The sequence below is a fragment of the Chelonia mydas genome, chromosome 5, assembly GCF_015237465.2.
Source record: "Chelonia mydas isolate rCheMyd1 chromosome 5, rCheMyd1.pri.v2, whole genome shotgun sequence".
NCBI classification, from domain to species: domain Eukaryota; kingdom Metazoa; phylum Chordata; order Testudines; family Cheloniidae; genus Chelonia; species Chelonia mydas.
In genome coordinates, this window is record NC_051245.2 from 75644216 (window position 1) to 75665472 (window position 21257).

At 41.9% G+C, this 21257-nt stretch overlaps 1 protein-coding gene across 6 annotated transcripts in view; it reads left to right on the forward strand.

The window, feature by feature from the left end:
* Positions 1-19997, forward strand: part of SRFBP1 (serum response factor binding protein 1) — a 123798-nt gene extending 103801 nt beyond the window's left edge. For all 6 annotated transcript variants that reach the window (XM_037901606.2, XM_037901610.2, XM_037901604.2 and 3 more), the window contains 4 exons: positions 14595-14676; positions 16003-16756; positions 17279-17316; positions 18566-19997. In XM_037901606.2, coding sequence (XP_037757534.1) covers positions 14595-14676; positions 16003-16756; positions 17279-17316; positions 18566-18756 — 1065 coding nt within the window. In that variant the 3' untranslated portion in view covers positions 18757-19997. The remainder of the gene's footprint in view (positions 1-14594; positions 14677-16002; positions 16757-17278; positions 17317-18565) is intronic.
* The last annotated feature ends 1260 nt before the right edge of the window (positions 19998-21257 follow it).

The window sequence follows — 21257 nt, forward strand, 5'->3', positions numbered from 1 at the left end:
CAGGCACAATTCCTGAATGAAGGAGGAGGACAGTTGGTCCTGAAGGGGCTATAACGGTCTGTATTTGGGAAAGTCTAAAGACCCCACAAGGGGGCATATTATTATAAGTATTCTGGCCTGAATATAAATTACGAAGAACTAAGATGGAACTCAGCATGGTGTCTGTAGGGCCACCTCAGACCATGAGAGGGTGCTCTGGGACAGCACCCATCCACAAACTGGCATATCTGCATTTACACGAGAGGGCTGTACCAATTTAACTATTTTAGTTTAAAAAAAAAAAATCACCCCCACCCCAAACACACACACACACACGACTGAAATGGTTATATTGGTAAAACTGCCTGTAGACCGGGTCTAAGGATAGTACCTCAGTAGCTTAGAAGACACCTAACAGATCTTCTCCCAGTATGATACAGAATCACTGATGTACCAATGCTGAAATACCTACAATAGGATTTTTGAGTGCAGGGTTTAAATTAATCTCCAATTCTTCTATGGTATGTATGGAAACCTTGATGTTGCTTGAGCAGTTCTGGCATGTGTTAATCATTACTAAATGCATATATTGCCTAATGAACATAATGCTGGAAAATCTGCTTTTCAGTGCCAAGAAGTTGTTAATCTACATGTTTATCTCAAATGCTTTATAGTTTTTCAGTGAACTGAATTTCCATTTCCACGGTACGTCTTTCAGAAAAATGGTTAAACACATATGATGAAAATCTGTTTTCAATTGTGGGAAGACTTTGAGTGTAGTATGCCAAGAAATCTTTTTGTTTTCAATAGCACATCCAACTTTTAAAATGACACACTTATTGTAACAGTACCAGATACCCACTGGGTCATTTATCCCTGTGTGTCCTTACTAGCCCTCACCACCTTTGTAGCATGGCCCAAGAGATTAACATAACTCTTCCCCCTGAGTCTAACTGCAGAAGCACTGATTTTTTTCACCATGTCACAAGTCTGTGTGGGTATAAACTGTTTTATCAAGCTATACCTGATGAGTTATCTTTTGGGGTTTGTGTTTGTGCCTTGGAGCCGCTTAATTGCCTAATAATACTTGAAGGTTAAATCCCCAGGAGTCCCTGTGTTCATCATTCCATCAGCAACCTAAATTTGTAATAAGACTTTAGCTATGAGGATTTTGATTCCAGAACTTTTCAACTAATATTTTGATCAAGCAGGCATTTTCTTGGGCCATCACATAGTTTTATTAATATAGAGATCAACCCTGTACCCCACCATCCTCGGAACTTTCCTTATTTATTTCTACCATCTGCTTCCACTGAGAGCTTTTGGGGTATGGTCAGTGGTAAACTGCAGAGAACTCAAGATGCATTCAAGTTATTGCTAACTCCTAGAAGTTTTTTCAGAACTCTGTCTCCAGATAGACTTACAACACATAAATTGAGGGGCATAGTTTGTTCTACCCTCAGCCTGTGTTCTCCTCTTCATTAAAAATGGGTGGTAATGTGAAACAGTGAGAACAATAGGTTCAGAACTTTCTTTTGGAGTTTGTTGAGTTTGGCCAGTTCCCATCATGCTTAGACATCCAACTCCCTGTTAGAAGCAACTTCCTGCTCTAGTTCTCTCTAACCTGGCTTTTCTCCATTTTCACTTTTTAGTGCTATATGATCAGCTACTGATGTATTGATAGGCCAGTTTCACAATTTGCTCTCCAGAAAAGGTGAAGCAATCAGTGTGATGCTCTCAGATCAGCTGTGAAATAGTTAAGAAATTATTTTTTATTTATATGTTTATAGTATGCCGCAAGATTTCATTCCAGTTTTGTAACATCTTTTTAGTAAGATTTTTCTACATATTCCATACAGTTTCTTATCCACTTACAAGCACTGTACATACAATCTTTTGCTGAGCCCTCTTATTTGACCATGTTGTGTTGATGTAGCACAATCACTGTTAATCTCCTTATTTTTATGGATTGCCTGTTTTTTTAAGTATTAGCATCTCCTCTGCTCCTGTTTTTTGCCAAGTTTTGTTCAGCACAGCAAAAACCAAAGAGTAAAAATATTTAGCAATGACAGTTTTTTAACTTTTCAAAGAATTGTACAAATATATAATCCTGATGAACAAATACCACTGCTGTCGTCGTCTTCTATATGAATTCTTAAATATGTAATATACTAATGCTTTTTCTAATATATTACTGAATTTATTGATAGGAACCTAGCAGTGCTGTGTGTAAATGCACTGTTTTCAACACTGAAGAAATTTCTAAAGTCAAATATGAAGAGTATAGTACCCACCTAGTTTCGAGTGGGGAATTTTTCCACGTGAAAAACAACATAAAATACCAGTCAGCATGACTGCTGTGTCAATTTAGGCCTGGAAGCATAAACTCTGTGTATGGGTAGGTAACTCAGATTATGTGCATGCCCTGTCCTAGAACTCTTTGCTGTGGTTTCCCACTATAATACCAGTTGTAGTGTTGATTTTATGGACAAAAAGAAGTTAATAATAATAATGGCTTGTAGATCACCACAGAACTTGCACTTGGGAGATCTGATTTTTATTCCAAGCTCTGTCGTAGATTAAGTAATCTTTCTATGGCTGTTTCCCACTCTAAAAAATAATTGCCGAGCTCACAGAGTTGTTGGGCAGATAAATTAATTTTGCCAGATTAACCCAATGGAACTACACTGACCATTTGTTGTATTCTAAAACTATTAAGGCTTGTAAAGTGCTTTGAGGTCTCATGGAAGACATTAATTATAGAGGTTCAATATATTATGTTGTCTTAATACTACCAGGTCAATTAATATAAATCCAATTAAGAGTGTGGGGAAGAGGGTTTGGGGCTGGTTTTTTTTCAAAATTTTAAGGAAAAAAACTGTAATCCCTGTATATAATGGAATCCTTGTCAAGCCAAGGTGTGCAGCAGCACCCCTAGTTTAATCATCTATGCTTGTTGAAAGAAGGGGGTGAGAAACCATGATAGAAACTCATTTACATATTCAAGTATACTCATTTATTTTTGATGGGAGAAAAAGGAGACAGGTGTGGATGTAGTATAATTGGAGGACAGGTTGCACAGCCTCCCAACATTTTTGGGATATACTTCACTTTATAAGAGGAACAGGGCTAAATGCACAGGATGTGTGAAAGTGGTTAGCCTTGGTTTCAGGCCACGCATATAGAACAGAGCAATGCGCTTACTCTTCAACTGTGCTCAGAAAGTTGGATATTCAAGCCTGCACCTGGGTGCCAGACTCCACCAAAAAAGAAGAGTCAACAGCATTGATGCCAGTCAGTTTGAGAACCGCTGCTCTAGGCTTTTCCCTTACAAAGATTCCCTTGAAAATGGTAACTGACAGAAACCAAAGGGGACCATAAGATTTCCTGCATGTATTGACTTCTTATGTGAAATGGTTCAGTGAAGTTTGGGTTTTATTGAGAAGTATCAGGTTGCTAACCCTCCAAAAAATCCTTAGGCCAGTGTGATCACAGTGGACGGACAGTAGTGCTGGAACTATGGGTGCTGGGAGTGCTGCCACACCTCCTGGCTTGAAGTAGTAATAAGAAACACCAAATGCCTGGTTTCCGTCATCAACACCCCCACTATATAAATTGTTCCAGCACCCCTATGGATAGATGTCAGCTACAGCTGAAAACATTTCATAAGTCTACTCAAAAATGCTAGGGTCATCTCTGTTGACATTTACTGATGCTCATGCTGACTTGTTTGCTCACTCAGGCAGCTGCTGCAAGTGGAACGTCTCACCTACAGTGCTGCTAAAAGCTTATGAAAGTCACTCCATGTAGTCCCTACACTCCAGACCACCCCTGACCCTTGGCAGCTGCTCCAATATTGCATAAAGAGCTGAGGAGGCTGGGTCAACTGAGTGGGAATCCTGCTGCTGCTGCAATCCACTTCTCTCTCTTCCATTGCCTACTTCCCCATCCCCAGCTCAGAACTTGAGGAGCCAATGCTGGTGTTCTTGGTTCCGCACAACATATAGTTTGCAAGTCTGAAAATTAGCTTGTATAACTAGCATAAAATGTCACTTGTGGAGCTTAACTAGACATGGCAGTTGTTAAGATGATTCCTTCCCTTCACAAATATTATGGACCGTACAGCACGCAGCTATAAGCATAGGAATATTGTCATCGACCATGTCCAGCTTCCCATACAGGCATCGCCAGTGGGTTTTTAAATGGCCAAATGCACATTCCAGTCATTCTGCACTTGTTCAGGCTGTTGTTGAACCGCTCCTTGTCGCTGTCAAGTTGCCCCGTGTACGGCTTCATAAGCCACAGCATTAATGGGTAGGCAGGGTCTCCAAGGGTCACAGTGGGCATTTCGACTTCCCCTACTGTGATTCTGGTCCGGAAAGAAAGTCCTTGCTTGCAGCTTCGTGAACAGGCCAGTGTTCCGAAATACGTGCGTCATGCACCTTTTTGGACCAGCCTGCGTTAATGTCCGTGAAACGTCCGCGTTAATGTCCGTGAAACATCCACAAGTGCCTGGAGAACCATTGAGAAATACCCTTTGCAATTAATGACCCTTCACACTTCCATCAACATGTGTCCAACGGTCTACTTTCCCACTCTGAACTGGTTAGTGACCGATCGGTAGCAGTCTGGAGTAGCCAGCTTCTATAGTGCAGTTGCCACACACTTCTCCAATAAGGGCAGCTCTCATTCTCATGTCCTTGCACCGCAGGGCTGGGGTGGGCTCATCACACAGTCTCATGAATGTGGCTTTCCTCATCCGAAAATTCTGCAGCCACTGCTCGTCATCCCAGGTGTGCATCATGATTTGATCCCACCACTCAGTGCTTGTTTCCTGAGCCCAAAAATGGTGTTCCACTGTGGTCAGCACCTCCCTGAAAGTCACAAGCAATCTCGTGTCATAGCTCCTATGCATGGCTAGATCAACGTCGCACTACTCTTGCCTTTGTAGTTTAAGGAATAACTCCACTGCCACTCGTGACGTGTTGATCAGAGCGAGCAGCATACTCGTCAGCAGTTTGGGATCCATTTCTGCAGCCTGAAAGAGGCAGCGCACACAGTACACAAACTGTTGAAAGATGGCACCAAATGCAGATGAAGCACAGGGTTTGCTGGGATGCGAAGCAATGCATCACGGGGCATTGGGACTAGACTCAGGATGCCCCACGACCCCCTCCGCCTTCTCACAAGTCTTACTGTCAAAAGAGAAAGTGGTGCTCTCTGGGATAACTGCCCAGAGTGCACCACTCAAAATAGTACAGCAAGTGTGAACATGCAATTGCACAGGCAGCTGTCAGTGTGAACACACAACAGGGGTTTTCCTTATGCGCTCTCTGAGCGACGCTGTAACTGCTGGTGCTGTAACTTTGCCAGTGTAGACGTGCCATTAGTGAGCCAAAAAGTTTTGAAGGAGCCCCTTGTTAAAATGACTGCCCTGCACCTTTAAGCGGAGGGGTATTTGACTGGCTGGCCGAACAAGGGAACTATGCTTTATGGCTTGGGGGAAGGGGGAGATGGAAAACTGCTGCAAAGGGTCAGCGAGGTTGCTGACTCATCCCCCGGGAATGAGGGATTGAAAAGGGACAGCCCTGTGCCTTACCCCTCCCTTTTGCACGAAGCAGTGTGGATCTGCAGGCACAGTATTGTCCTTTGGGCACATAGGCACACATCCAAGTTGCTCGAGGGTTTGCAGCTGGGCTTCTGTGGTGAAGCAGTATTCATTGGCGTCCAAAGAGAGGCATGTTATGGGATCAGCTGATACCGCTGATGTATGTTGTGTGGGCCCATCACCGGCCACCAGATAGAATTGTGGTACACATTGGGGGAAGCGATTTGGGAATGCTTAAAGGGGTGGAACTAATGCTCAGAACAAGGAGGGACTTGAGGCTGATTCTTGAAATTTTTCCAGGAGTTAACTTTGCATGGTCAGTTATGCTTCAGCACAGGGTCTGGCAGGGAGCCATTAGCCCCCCAGGGTGGACAAGGCCAGGAAGTATGTGAATAAGGGGGCAGTAATTTCACATCCTGGCATAGTATATGGATCACCAGAGTTGTTTCGGGAGGATGGGGTTCACCGCTCAGACTTAGGTGCTGTCATGTTTTTGACTGATCTAAAAGAGGACATTAGGTGAGGTCTGGGAATCTTACCGGGTTTGGGGAGGAGCAGCCAAGCTAATGGTTTTTGCCTCTTTGTGGCAGATGTTCAGTGCAGGTACACCATAGGAAAAGTATACAAGTATAAAAGTGACCGGATAAATGGCTTGGGAAAGGACTTAAAAAGAGTTGTTTGGTAAAGGAGTGAACGGGGGGCAGTTGGGGACTCCTATGATTGGTATGGCAGGGAGCCAATCCCTATTATTATAGCCCACCTTAACCCTCCTGTGAGGGTGGGGTGGATGGTAAGGTCCCAGCAATGAATTTCCTGGAGGGACGTGAATGGGAAAAGGGGGGGAGCTGGTAAAATCCCCCTGGTTAATTATGGAATAAACATGGGATTACCTGCACTGTACACTTTTCATCTGCTGGATAGTCCCAGGCATCTGATGATAAAGTTTGCGGCGTGATTAGACCTTTATTCCATATCTCCTGTCTTCTTTCCGTATAGCCAGACAATGTTGGCATCTCATGACTGCCCAGGTTGGATGAAGAGTACAGAAGGAGCCAGTCACTGAACAGTAAATATATTACTCGACTGCTTTATTCACTTTGCACCTCCCAGACTGGATGCTGAATGAGGGAGGAGGATCCTATGGAAATAATATGTGGTGATGCAGTTAGGTATTGTCATAAATGCATATGCACAAGAAGATAGAGATGTGATTGTTCATGCAGCCTTAAGCATTTCCTGACAGTTTGAGTTTCGCATTGCAACTTTTACATTCTTTTAGCATTGTTTTTAGTTTGACATATTATATATTGGATAGAAGACAACTATAGAAATACCAAAAAAATAAAATTTCTGTTTATGCACATCTAAGTGAGTATTAGGTTTTGTAAGTTTAAGCTTCTTGATAGAGAGCCAGGAAAACCGGATTTTATTGTTGCATGCCAGAAACTTGCTTTATGACTTCAGGTAAGTCACTGGGGCTAATCTGTACTTCAGTTTCTCAGTCTGTAAAATGGGGATAATATCTACCTTTGAAAATACTGAGACTTTTGCATGAAAGACACACATTAGTGAAAAGTGGTACGAGAAATAGTATGGCTTCATACAAATAAATATTTACCATTCCAGCATTTTCATAAATAATCAAATTTAGTGTTTTGTTTTTCCTCTGTGGGTAGATTTAACATTTTTCCTTCTAAATTAGATTTTCTGTCAGTGTTTTTCGTCCTATAAAACACTTAGGTTCAATTTGTTTTTCCATAAGCTTGGATATGCCAAAAAGTCCAGAAATAGGAAGTGTTTAAGGATAAGAATGTCACATTGTATGTTTATGGCTGCTATCTCCTAATGTAGATAGTGTTTTTGCTAGTATTTTTCTATAAGAAAAATGTGAGTATTCCATATAAACTGGCAAATAAACTTAAACCCTTTTCCATAAATACTTGAATTAAAGAACACCAGATGTTGCACAGAAGCTACTGCTGCTTTGTGAACTTTATGGTATACACTTTCTAAACCCACAGGAAGCGTCTGAGGGGGAAAGTATATTAATTAAGTTCAAAAATACATTTTCCAGCTATAGAAAAATCTCCAAAGAAAATACCTTTTGATCTTCAGCAATGTGAGCAGGCTGTCCCAGTAGTCTGGGAGCAGAATACACTGTCACATGGGATCTAGATTTTGGCTTCTAGTTCTCTAGGCCAAACCAGCCTGCGAGTAAGCCAGCTGAGGCCCATTGGAGATGGAACATGTATGTCTCTTGGACCATCTCCTCTGGCCAATATTCAGAGCATCGCAGACTGTCTGCAAAGGGAACATTTTCCCAGCTCTCCTTGACCTGAGGAAAGATTTCTGCGATATGGGGGACTTGGGGAGAAGGAAAATTGCTGGCAAGCCCAGAAAATCATCTCCTCAAACAAGAAATATGACCTAAACAGTATGGTCTAAGATGTTGAGTTTCCCTCACTATTTTGTAACTTTTTCCTAGGGCTGGCCAGAAAACATTTGTTTCCAAAGAAGTTGGAGAGTTTGAAATTTTGTTTTTATTCTGATATGGAATGTGGGGGAGAAACCCACCCCGTCCTGGTCTACACTAGGACTTTAGGTCGAATTTAGCAGCATTAAATTGATGTAAACCTGCACCCGTCCACACGATGAAGTCCTTTATTTCGATTTAAAGGGCTCTTAAAATCGATTTCCTTACTCCACCCCTTACAAGTGGATTAGTGCTTAAATCGGCCTTACGGGTCGAATTTGGGGTACTGTGGACACAATTCGATGGTATTGGCCTCCGGGAGCTATCCCAGAGTGCTCCATTGTGACCGCTCTGGACAGCACTTTCAACTCAGATGTCCTGGCCAGGTAGACAGGAAAAGAACCGCGAACTTTTGAATCTCATTTCCTGTTTGGCCAGCGTGGCAAGCTGCAGGTGACCATGCAGAGCTCATCAGCAGAGGTGACCGTGCAGAGCTCATCAGCAGAGGTGACCATGATGGATTCCCAGAATCACAAAAGAGCTCCAGCATGGACTGAATGGGAGGTACAGGATCTGATCGCTGTATGGGGAGAGGAATCGGTGCTATCAGAACTCCGTTCCAGTTTTCGAAATGCCAAAACCGTTGTCAAAATCTCCCAGGGCATGAAGGACAGAGGCCATAACAGGGACCCGAAGCAGTGCCGCGTGAAACTTAAGGAGCTGAGGCAAGCCTACCAGAAAACCAGAGAGGCAAACGGCCGCTCCCGGTCAGAGCCCCAAACGTGCCGCTTCTATGATGAGCTGCATGCCATTTTAGGGGGTTCAGCCACCACTACCCCAGCCGTGTTGTTTGACTCCTTCAATGGAGATGGAGGCAACACGGAAGCAGGTTTTGGGGACAAAGAAGATGATGATGATGATGATGAGGTTGTAGATAGCTCACAGCAAGCAAGCGGAGAAACCGGTTTTCCCGACAGCCAGGAACTGTTTCTCACCCTGGACCTGGAGCCAGTACCCCCCGAACCCACCCAAGGCTGCCTCCTGGATGCGGCAGGCGGAGAAGGGACCTCCGGTGAGTGTACCTTTTAAAATACTATACATGGTTTAAAAGCAAGCATGTGAAAGGATTAATTTGCCCTGGCATTCGCGGCTCTCCTGGATGTACTCCCAAAGCCTTTGCAAAAGGTTTCTGGGGAGGGCAGCCTTATTGCGTCCTCCATGGTAGGACACTTTACCACTCCAGGCCAGTAACACGTACTCGGGAATCATTGTACAACAAAGCATTGCAGTGTAAGTTTGCTGGTATTCAAACAACATCCGTTCTTTATCTCTCTGTGTTATCCTCAGGAGAGTGAGATATCATTCATGGTCACCTGGTTGAAATAGGGCGCTTTTCTTCAGGGGACACTCAGAGGTGCCCATTCCTGCTGGGCTGTTTGCCTGTGGCTGAACAGAAATGTTCCCCGCTGTTAGCCACGGGGAGGGGGGAGGGTTGAGAGGATAGCCATGCGGTGGGGGGAGGCAAAATGCGACCTTGTAACGAAAGCACATGTGCTATGTATGTAATGTTAACAGCAAGGTTTACCCTGAAAGAGTGTAGCCACTGTTTTATAAAATGTGTCTTTTTAAATACCGCTGTCCCTTTTTTTTTCTCCACCAGCTGCATGTGTTTCAATGATCAAAGGATCTTCTCCTTCCCAGAGGCTAGTGAAGATTAGAAAGAAAAAAAAAACACACTCGTGATGAAATGTTCTCTGAGCTCATGCTGTCCTCCCACACTGACAGAGCACAGACAAATGCGTGGAGGCAAATAATGTCAGAGTGCAGGAAAGCACAAAATGACCGGGAGGAGAGGTGGCGGGCTGAAGAGAGTAAGTGGCGGGCTGAAGACAGGGCTGAGGCTCAAATGTGGCGGCAGCGTGATGAGAGGAGGCAGGATTCAATGCTGAGGCTGCTGGAGGATCAAACCAGTATGCTCCAGTATATGATTGAGCTGCAGCAAAGGCAGCTGGAGCACAGACTGCCGCTACAGCCCCTGTGTAACCAACCGCCCTCCTCCCCAAGTTCCATAGCCTCCACACCCAGACGCCCAAGAACGCGGTGGGGGGCCTCCATCCAACCAGCCACTCCACCACAGAGGATTGCCCAAAAAACAGAAGGCTGGCATTCAATAAATTTTAAAGCTGTAAACTTTTAAAGTGCTGTGTGGCATTTTCCTTCCCTCCTCCACCACCCCTCCTGGGCTACCTTGGTAGTCATCCCCCTATTTGTGTGATGAATGAATAAAGAATGCATGAATGTGAAGCAACAATGACTCTAGTGCCTCTGCAAACAGTGATCGAAGGGAGGAGGGGAGGGTGGTTAGCTTACAGGGAAGTAGAGTGACCCAAGGAGTGGGAGGTTTCATCAAGGAGAAACAAACAGAACTTTCACACCGTAGCCTGGCCAGTCATGAAACTGGTTTTCAAAGCTTCTCTGATGCGTACCACGCCCTCCTGTGCTCTTCTAACCGTCCTGGTGTCTGGCTACGCGTAACCAGCAGCCAGGAGATTTGCCTCAACCTCCCACCCCGCCGTAAACGTCTCCCCCTTACTCTCACAGATATTGTGAAGTGCACAGCAAGCAGTAATAACAGTGGGAATATTGGTTTCGCTGAGGTCTAAGCAAGTCAGTAAACTGCGCCAGCGCGCCTTTAAATGTCCAAATGCACATTCTACCACCATTCTGCACTTGCTCAGCCTGTAGTTGAACAGCTCCTGACTACTGTCCAGGCTGCCTGTGTACGGCTTCATGAGCATTAAGGGGTAGGCTGGGTCCCCAAGGATAACTATAGGCATTTCAACATCCCCAACAGTTATTTTCTGGTCTGGGAATAAAGTCCCTTCCTGCAGCTTTTGAAACAGACCAGAGTTCCTGAAGATGCGAGCGTCATGTACCTTTCCCGGCCATCCCACGTTGATGTTGGTGAAACGTCCCTTGTGATCCACCAGAGCTTGCAGCACTATTGAAAAGCACCCCTTGCGGTTTATGTACTCGCCGGCTTGGTGCTCCGGTGCCAAGATAGGGATATGGGTTCCGTCTATGGCCCCACCACAGTTAGGGAATCCCATTGCAGCAAAGCCATCCACTATGACCTGCACATTTCCCAGGGTCACTACCCTTGATATCAGCAGATCTTTGATTGCGTGGGCTACTTGCATCACAGCAGCCCCCACAGTAGATTTGCCCATTCCAAATTGATTCCCAACTGACCGGTAGCTGTCTGGCGTTGCAAGTTTCCACAGGGCTATTGCCACTCGCTTCTCAACTGTGAGGGCTGCTCTCATCTTTGTATTCATGCACTTCAGGGCAGGGGAAAGCAGTCACAAAGTTCCATGAAAGTGCCCTTACGCATGCGAAAGTTTTGCAGCCACTGGGAATCGTCCCAGACCTGCAGCACTATGTGGTCCCACCAGTCTGTGCTTGTTTCTCGAGCCCAGAATCGGCATTCCACGGCATGAGCCTGCCCCATTAGCACCATGATGCATGCATTGGCAGGGCCCATACTTTCAGAGAAATCTGTGTCCATGTCCTGATCACTCACGTGACCACGCTGACGTCGCCTCCTCGCCCGGTATCGCTCTGCCAGGTTCTGGTGCTGCATATACTGCTGGATAATGCGTGTGGTGTTTAATATGCTCCTAATTGCCAAAGTGAGATGAGCGGCCTCCATGCTTGCCTTGGTATGGTGTCCGCACAGAAAAAAGGCGCGGAACGATTGTCTGCCATTGCTCTGATGGAGGGAGGGGCGACTGACGACATGGCTTACAGGGTTGGCTTACAGGGTTACATGGCTTACAGGGTTGGCTTAAAATCAACAAAGGGGGTGGCTTTACATCAATGAGTATTTCAGGCAGGACTTCACAGAGGGTTCCAATAAGAAATGGTGCGCCTAAGTATTTGTTCTTATTGGAACAAGCAGGTTGGTCTGGCCTCTGATTGATACATGGCTAGATTTACCTCGCTGCACCTTCTCTGTGAGTGACTGCAGTGTGACCTAGAGGAATGAGTCCCCTAGACGGGGGAGGGGGGGAAGCAAATGAGTACAAAACAAATCTGGTTTATTTCTTGTTTTGATCCACTCCATCTATCTTTTACATCTTTGGCTGGCAGCAGACGGTGCAGAAGGACTGCAAGCCATCCACATCTCATGGCTGCTCGGCAGAAGACGGTGCAGTAGGACTGCTAGCCATCCTCATCTCTTGCCTGCCTGGCAGAAGATGGTACAGTAGGACTGCTAGCAATCCGTATCGCCTGCCTGCTCACCATAAGATGGTTCAATAGGACAGACTGCAGGACTAAAGAGAGTGACCTGGTCAAGTCACTCCAAATTTATTCCCTGCGCACATGTCTGCCCAGGCGCTCCTGGCCGACGTGGCCAGGAGCACCTCGGACATGACGATGACGGCTACCAGTCGTACTGTACCGTCTGCTGCCACAAGGCAATGGGTTGATGCTGCTGTGTAGCAATGCAGTACCACGTCTGCCAGCACCCAGGAGACATACGGTGACGGTTACCTGAGCAGGCTCCATGCTTGCCGTGGTATGGCGTCTGCACGGGTAACTCAGGAAAAAAGGCGCGAAACGATTGTCTGCCCTTGCTTACACGGAGGGAGGGAGGGAACGGGGGCCTGACGATATGTACCCAGAACCACCTGCGACAATGTTTTAGCCCCATCAGGCATTGGGATCTCAACCCAGAATTCCAATGGGCAGCGGAGACTGCGGGAACTGTGGGATAGCTATCCACAATGCAACACTCCGGAAGTAGACTCTAGCCTCGGTACTGTGGAAGCACTCCACCGAGTTAATGCACTTAATGCACTTAGAGCATTTTTTGTGGGGACACACACACTCGAATATATAAAACCGATTTCTAAAAAACCGACTTCTATAAATTCGACCTAATTTCATAGTGTAGACATACCCCTAGTGTTGCCAATAGCTTGACATTTAGGGCACTCACTTCCAATCCAGGCACAGTAGGAACTTGAACTTGGGTCTCCCACATTCCAGGTGATGAACACAGGGCTATTAGCAGTACTGGATTTGGTGTCTCTTTTCCCTCCACCCCACAAAATCCATCCTGGATCTGATATGCCTTCCCAATCAGTTTTGCTTATTAAGAACTTTGCAGTGACGTGAGGACAATCTTTCTAATAACTGCCTGTTGTCTTTCAACATACGAAGAACTAGGAACTGAAAATCACAAGGCTAGGAGAGGAAAGAAACACCATCCCATAGTACTTTTACCCTAATTACTATAAATTCCTCCTTTTGCCTCCATGACACCCAAATTGTCCTCTGTTTCCCTTATTTTTTCATACAAAAACACAAACTCCAATATCATCCTTGCCCTTCAATCTGACCATGTTAACCTGCTCTTTAAATCCCTCCAATGGCTTTCTCTGCTCAGCTGCATCAAATTTAAGCTTACCTTTGCCTTCAAGATCCTGTATAACTCTGCACTTAACACTTATCCACCCTTCTCTTTATCCATCTTCCCTTATCTTCTCTGCCGTACTAATGCCAGCCTTGATGCCTCATTCCACCTGCTTCTCTCACAAATATCTCTATTCCTTTATCCAAACCACCCCATGCAAATGGAATGCCCTCTTTGAGCTGGTCCACTAGGTTACTACCTTCTTCATGTTCAGATACTTCCTGAAAGTTAACTTCTACTGTGACTCCTACAAGAAGTCAGGTGGTTGCTTATTCCTATTTATCCACAGCTTTTTTATAACGTCTAGTTAAAAAAACACAAGTGTGTTGTGTTTTTCAAACTGTGCTACTAAGATGTGGCTAGTTGACTACCTTACTTAGCTTTGTACATTTCTACTCTACCCCTTTATCCGTTTGCCTTTTAGACTGGAAAGTCCTTGGAGACAAGGAGCAATGTTGTCTCATGTTTGGAAAGCATCTAATACATTGTGAGCTCTATTGGAAATAATAGTAATGACTTCAAAATTTAGTCTCTAGAGCTCTATGAAAAAAAGATGAACAACATTATCTGACTTAAGTTATTACCCCTCCAGCCAAGAGGAGGTGGCCTTGTGTATACAGTCCTCTTCAGCCTTTTTTTGAATTATTGTAGACCAATATAGCAAATATGCAGTGAATGTAAAATTGTAGTATGTTGTTCAAGCCTGGAAGATGTGCAGACAATCTATTCTTAAACATAAACATCGCAATATCACTCATATTTAATAATAGGGCAATTGCAATGGTGCATATTTGTGATGTTCTTATCGGTAGCCCCATAGTCAAATTCTTTCATGCTCCTTGGGATGATGTGAGATTTTAATTTAAGACAAATGTGAGGTGTGCAGGCCTGGTAACATTTAAACTTTCATTGTCTTGGAGTTTTTGTTTTTTAGTGGGCTGGGAGGGCTATACACTGTCACTAGTGTGTCTTATAGTATGGATCAGGAAAATCTACACAACCACCTTATCACCATACAACATTTCTTATTTATTTTTCATTTTTTTATACAGCCAAATTCCACTGCAGCTGACAGAGCGACTGCTAGACTAGCAACACACCCACTGTTGAAGACAAAAATTGCTGATATTAAAGGTATGAAATAGACAGTCTCATCTTGTGCACAAACAAATACAGGAATTTGAACATTATCTTGTTCTATCCCTTAAAAATGGTGTTTTGGAAGAGGTAATATAATTACTCTGTCTCAAATAGGGATGTTTGTCGTAACCACACAGATGAATTTTAAAGGTTTTACAGTTAATTTCTGAACACTGAGGCTCCCTGTATTCTGTAAGGAACTGAATTTTTAATAAAAAGAATATAAATGAATATGAATGAAAATATATATATATATATATATATATAATGAATATGTCGTGTGTCAATAATAAACTGGCTTATTATAGCCTGAATATGTTGGTCACTTTTGATATTAAATTGCTTCCATGTTTGTTCTCTGCTTTTAACCCACAGTAATAGTATTTGCTATTAGGTGTATGTACTATTAGCTAATAGGTGTATGTACCGTTACACATTTGTATTACCGAACTTAAGCCAGCTAGCTGAGATGAAGTCACAGACCTCAAATAGTTTTGTAATATTAACTGCTTAGCAGGTTATTAGGTCTAAAACTCTCAGTTGTATAGCAGCTTGCAGAGAGAGGGGATTATATGATTCATAAAATCCAGAAGTCTCTGCTAAATTGGTGCTGCATCGTATTTAGAGCAACACCTATATTGACTCTATAAAGACTCTATATTGGAGGTATTTAAGGCTGGGTTTTTTAAAGTAGGCTAAAGCAGTTTGCACCATTTCCAGTATGGACATAGATAGTTTTTCACCGCAGCATTCACATACCCTACACACCACCACTAATGGTGTACAGTTTAGATATAGGCTAAAAAAAGGTTGAGACATGTTGGTTGGTGCTCTCTGTTGGGCAAAGAGCAGATATGGAAAATTCCAAGCCAAAGGGTGAATGTTTCAGAAAAAATTAGCTTGTGAAAAAAGGTTATGGTGGAAATAACCTTAGCTAATAACAGGCACTGCTAGGGGCCTATGATTATACGTGTGTGTGTATATAACGTGTGTGTGCAGTTTTTCCACACTCAAAATATCACCTAACATTAACTTGAATCAATGAAAATCATCTGATGCTGAGAAGTTCGCTGCATGCAATTGGAGCCCTCACTCAGTTCTGATTTCCCCGCTTTTCCTCTTTGACATTACTTCAAGCCATTTTCAGGCCCTACTCTTACTTTCTAAATGATCTAGTGAAGGCACCAAAAATATCTCATACTTGCTCAGCATAGTGGATCTAACTTGCAAACTTAGTGTCAGAGCCACTTGAGCGTTATTTTAACTAATGTATGTACTGTTGTGATGCTGCAATAACTCTATTTGCTATTATTTTTGTAGCTGCTGTAAAAGCCTTTAAGGATGCAAGACGGAAGCCACCTAAAACTCAATCTTCAGATGAGCATAAATCAGAAGAACAGCTTTCTCAAAAGCCTAAATTGAGGCAACAGTCTAATAGCAATGTAGATAACCAGACACATACACTGGTTCTAAAACAGCAAGATGCTAAAACAAAGGTGAATGTGAAAACAGCCACTAACATAGAAAATAAACAAATCTGCGAGAGAGAATGTGAGCAGAAAACTTTAGAAATTGAAAGAACAGATTCTCCGGGTGATTTGTCATTACAAACTTCAGAAAAACATGCAGTAGTTCAGGATCAAACCGAAATAACAATTGACTTGCCAAAAAGAAAAAAACTTACAAGTGCGAACAAGTTCAGGATAACAAACAAATCAAACAGTGATATCAGTGATATGGAAGAATTTGATAACAAGGAGTATTTTGATGACAGCACGGAAGAGAGGTTTTATAACCAGTCATCCGATTCTGAAGATACTGATAGTGATGATGATTTCTTCATTGGCAAAGTAAAGAAAAAGAAGAAGAAAGTGGCAGAAAGTGACCTTTCTTCAGCAAAGGAAAAGAAAAGACTCAAAGAAGCATTACTAAACAAAACAAAGGACTCAAAGTTCATGACGATGCAGGATGTGATCACAAAAGAATGTAAACCAAGTGCAAAAGCAATGAAGTTGGAATCAGTGTTTTGCAACTCTCTGTCCAGATCTGATCAGAAATCCAAAAATATGAAGAGGTACTTTTTTCCATTTCAGTTATAGAAATTAGAGTAATTATTATGACTTGTAATATTTCCATCAAATGAGCAGAATTTCAGCCAATCACTGCTCAGAGTATTTGGATTGGCATTTTGTAGCCAGTCACATTATTCTTCCTTGACCATTACGCATTTTTCAAATTTTTCCCTGCTCAGGAAAGTTATTCATGTGTCAGTATCAACAGAAAGTCCTAAAAAGATGCTCACACCAATGTAACTGCTCCTGACCATCATAAAAGTTGAACTCAAAAGCTCAAGATGAGCCAACAACCAAAATCAGTTTTACATACAAAAATATAAATTATATATAGTTCTTGCATTGGTTTACATGTCAGTTTCACTTTAATGTTAACCAATTGCAAAAGCTGTTTATTGCTATCATACCCTAGTGCCATGTAGATTATCCAGCAAGTATGGTGGAGCTGGCCATTTTTTCAAACAAATATTTTATTATTATTCCTTTCTTGAAAGATCTTTAATACTATTTTCTTGTTTTTTTAGAAATGTTAACTATCAGACTTCCAAAAATAGAAGAACAGGTATGTGTCCATGGTACTGCTGCTCCATTTGAATTCCTTAAAATGCCAAAAGTAAAACCTGTCAATCTGTACTTGTGCCTGTAGGGCTAATCACAATGAGGTATTCTGTTTTGTTTCATATTTCAGTTTAGGACTTGTCTCCATGAAAACAATTAGTTTGCGGCAAGCTGGGGTGAGAATCTACCCCCTACTAACCTGTCATAGACTGTCTGTGTGGGCCCTCTTGACATGCATCAACTATGTTAATGTGCTTTCATTTAGTTCCATTTCAGAGAGGACTAGATCAAAGAATGTAAATGTGCATCAGCATGGTCTACATGGACAGTTAGTCTGCAGCAGGCTAGTGCAGGGTAGATTCACACCCAGTCTTGCCACGAACTAAATGTTCATGGAGACAAGCCCTTAGTGATATTTATTCAGATAATTTTGTTTGAGTCATCAAGGGATTGCACTTGCCCTTTAACTTGTAGTAACTGTTTGATGCTATACATTTCCATGGTTTGAAGTAGTTATCAAAAGCAAGCATCCTACAGGTCTGTACTCAGCCACCTTTCCCCACGTAAAGTAATATCTTACTCCATGAAGCTACTCATGGAAAAAGGTACAACCTGAGTGTGAGTAAAGGTGGCGGAATACAACCCTTAATCTCATCAAGTGGTTCATCCCAGCAAATTATTTTAGCCACTTGAATATTTTACCCAGATTGTGGCTCATTCTGCACTTTCAAGGATTAGAATTTTTTTCCTGCATCAAAGAAATTATGTACCGATCTCATATTGAAAGTGCTACTCTAAAATCAGATGTCCAGTGACTCATCCCTCATTGGTGTACTGTACAATAAACTCAGATTGTGATGATGCTTATGCATGGTAATTAAAATTCCACCCAAATTTTGCATTGAAACCCCAGTGCCTTCTGCCATCTTAACCATATCATCTTAACCATATCTGCTGTTCATGACCTGTCAGTTTGCTGATTTGTGAGAAGAGGGATAATCTTCCTGGGTATTTTTTAAAAAAAATATAAAGTATAGTCATGTGTTCATATGTGTATATTATGCATGTCTCATTAGGAATGGATATTGGAGATTATATGGTATGTCTCACTTATTCTATATTGGCTTAGTTATATTGGCTTCCAGTAAATACCTACCCTTATCTTCAGGTTTTTACAGTATGTATTACCTGGTTTTGTGTATGTTCATAACATAGTTGCATTTAATGCTTTTTTTATTGTATTTTATGCACAGCTTTTCCAAAAAATGAACTGCGGGTAAAGAGAAAACAACTTGCTAAAGCTGCTGGTATACAGTATGAAAATAAAAAAGAGCATTTAGAGCAACCACTTCATCCTTCGTGGGAAGCAAGCAAGAAGCGTCGGGAACAAATATCTCAAATTACAGCATTCCAGGGGAAAAAAATTAAATTTGATGATGATTAAACTTTTTTAATGTAAATTCATATTTTTAAAGAAGATTCTTCGAGTTCCCCTCAAGTTCGGTGTCTACTTTTGAGATGTAACAGCTTGTGTTTTGACTGGACCTTTGTGACCCTGGTGTTATAGATTGAAAAGAGAATATTTATCTTCTTGATTGAGATAATATGTGCAAAGTTGTTTGGAAAGTAAACCTTTTACAGTATTTGAGAACTAGTGCCTTTTTCAAATCATATTTACATGTATAAACTAAATAGTATCCTAATCTTGTGCAATCGGTGATGTAGTCTTTTAAAGGTTTTTTAGCAAGGGAAAAGCTATTCCAGATTTGTTTATAATGAAGATTGTTTCATTTGCTCCGTTTGTGCTATATTAGTTGACTAATGGGGATGTCACATAGTATCAGACTCAGAGTTCAGTTCTGTAGTGCCACCAGCTGTGAAACCCACAATGAAGTCAAGAAGGGGTTTATGGAGATATTTTGTGCTCTGTAGCAGTTGGGAGTTTTGACTTGCTTCTGTTTCCTCTGTGGAGTTTTGCGTTATGTAAGGTACGCTCAAGAGAATTATTTAAGGACTTCCATATCAGAAGAGATGGGAAGGATAAGTGCTCCTATCTAAGAAAACATTGTTAAAATAGTTCATTAAAGCATATGTTTAAAATATCAAAATATTTACTCTTGTCGTAGCTGGAAGAAGTTAAAAGCCCTGTTAGCTCTGAAGACATTTGCTAAATTCCATAAATGCATGAAGCAAGCAGAAATGGAGATCAGTAGTGCTTAAGGTAAACTCTAGGTAGCAATAAAAACTTGCCATCTGAAAAATAATCATCTATCTTGATTAGATCAACAATTTTGATAACTAAAGTGCACAGTCATGAGCATTCCTGTACTGAAAGGAAAATTCAGTGTGCCCCACTTAATTTAAATTGCATATAAAAGTACCATCTGATCAAATGCTATTATTTTTTTTCCTCCAAAGATCTTGTTTTTTTGTTATCCTAACTGTTGGAAGGGCATTTGACTGTGTTGGATGGAGCTATCAGTTTAGTGTTTTGGAGTTCCTGGGATCGGGGTGTGGAGAGATGTTTTTTAGCCATATTTTTTTCTTAAAAGGTCTTTCATATTAGTTAATTTTAAAAGATCTATGAACTTAATTGTAACTGTCTCTTCCTCGTGGTTTAATTAGGTGCTACTGTCCTTTATACAATTGGTCTGAATCAATTCCATAAAACATATACACAGTTAATAATATGGATATTCTATGCTATGCATTGCTATCCGTACAGCAGGAAGGTTTTTATATCGAAAGTGGCGTTCTCTCCCTTCCTGCATTACGTTGCAGCCTTGGAGGAATGTGGATTTCAATTAAGTTTGTGCCCCAGGATATTTTGTGTTTTTTTTTATTCCTCATTGTATGAAAGAGGAGTGGGTGGGTGGGTGGGTGTGTAAATGTGTGGGGGTGGGGATGGGGAGTGGGGTTTTTATACCAGATAGTAGCAATAGACTCAAAGTAATCTTGTACTAGGTCAGCAGCCAGTGGTTATACATAGGAACTACGTTCATTATATTTTGAACATATGTTTTTCTTCAGGGAAAATCATGTTTTGAAGAGAAGGTCATCCTCTTGAAAGCAATATCTAGAATACTGTTTTATATATTCTAGACAAGAAACTTTTTTGAAGGCTTAGTACTAGTCCAAACAAATATTTGATGTGCAATTTTCCTGGCTTCAATAAAGGGCAGGAAACTTTTTCTCTCCTTTTGTTAGCTGTAATCCTGTTATAAAAAAATTTCTTCACAGGCAGCTAATATTTTCTAGGTAGGTAAAAGTTTCCAATTTTTAGAAGTGACTGATCTGCATTGTCAAATTTAAAAAACAAACAAACTTGTAAACTTAAAAACCTAAGAAAAATGTAGATCATGTACAATATATAGCTAGTTTTTAAAAGTTTATGTCCTGAAGCGTCTCTTTACATGTCCTTAGAGTGCCAGGACCATTTAGTTTTTCTTGGCAGTTAAGAATGCAGGAAGAGACTTTGTTATAGCTATAATTTGTAACCTTAAGTGTACTCCTGGGGGTATCTGAAACATCAGAGCCTCCTTTTTTGCAAAATGACCTTTTAATTCTTCACGAGCTTGACTGAAAGGCCTTGATCAGAGAAATCCAACCATTATTCCACATTCTGATGCTCAGTTACTATAACTTTGGGGGATGGAGAGGAAGGGCAATCTGAGTGTGACAGATCCTTTTTTACTACCTTCCATGTGTCTTATGGGTTATTGCTACTTAGGTTGTGCTTAGAGACCATACCGAGGCTGGGGCCCCAATGTTCTAGGCACTGCACTATAGAGAGCTCTATTTTATTGTATTTGTGCAAGAGAACAACTCTTTTGAGTTGAGGAGCCTAGTGAATTCATCTGAAGTTTAATACTGTGTTCACAGGAGTTTCTGTTCAGAAAATAACATACAAAGTAAGTGTACATTTTGCTAAAGTGATTTGTATCT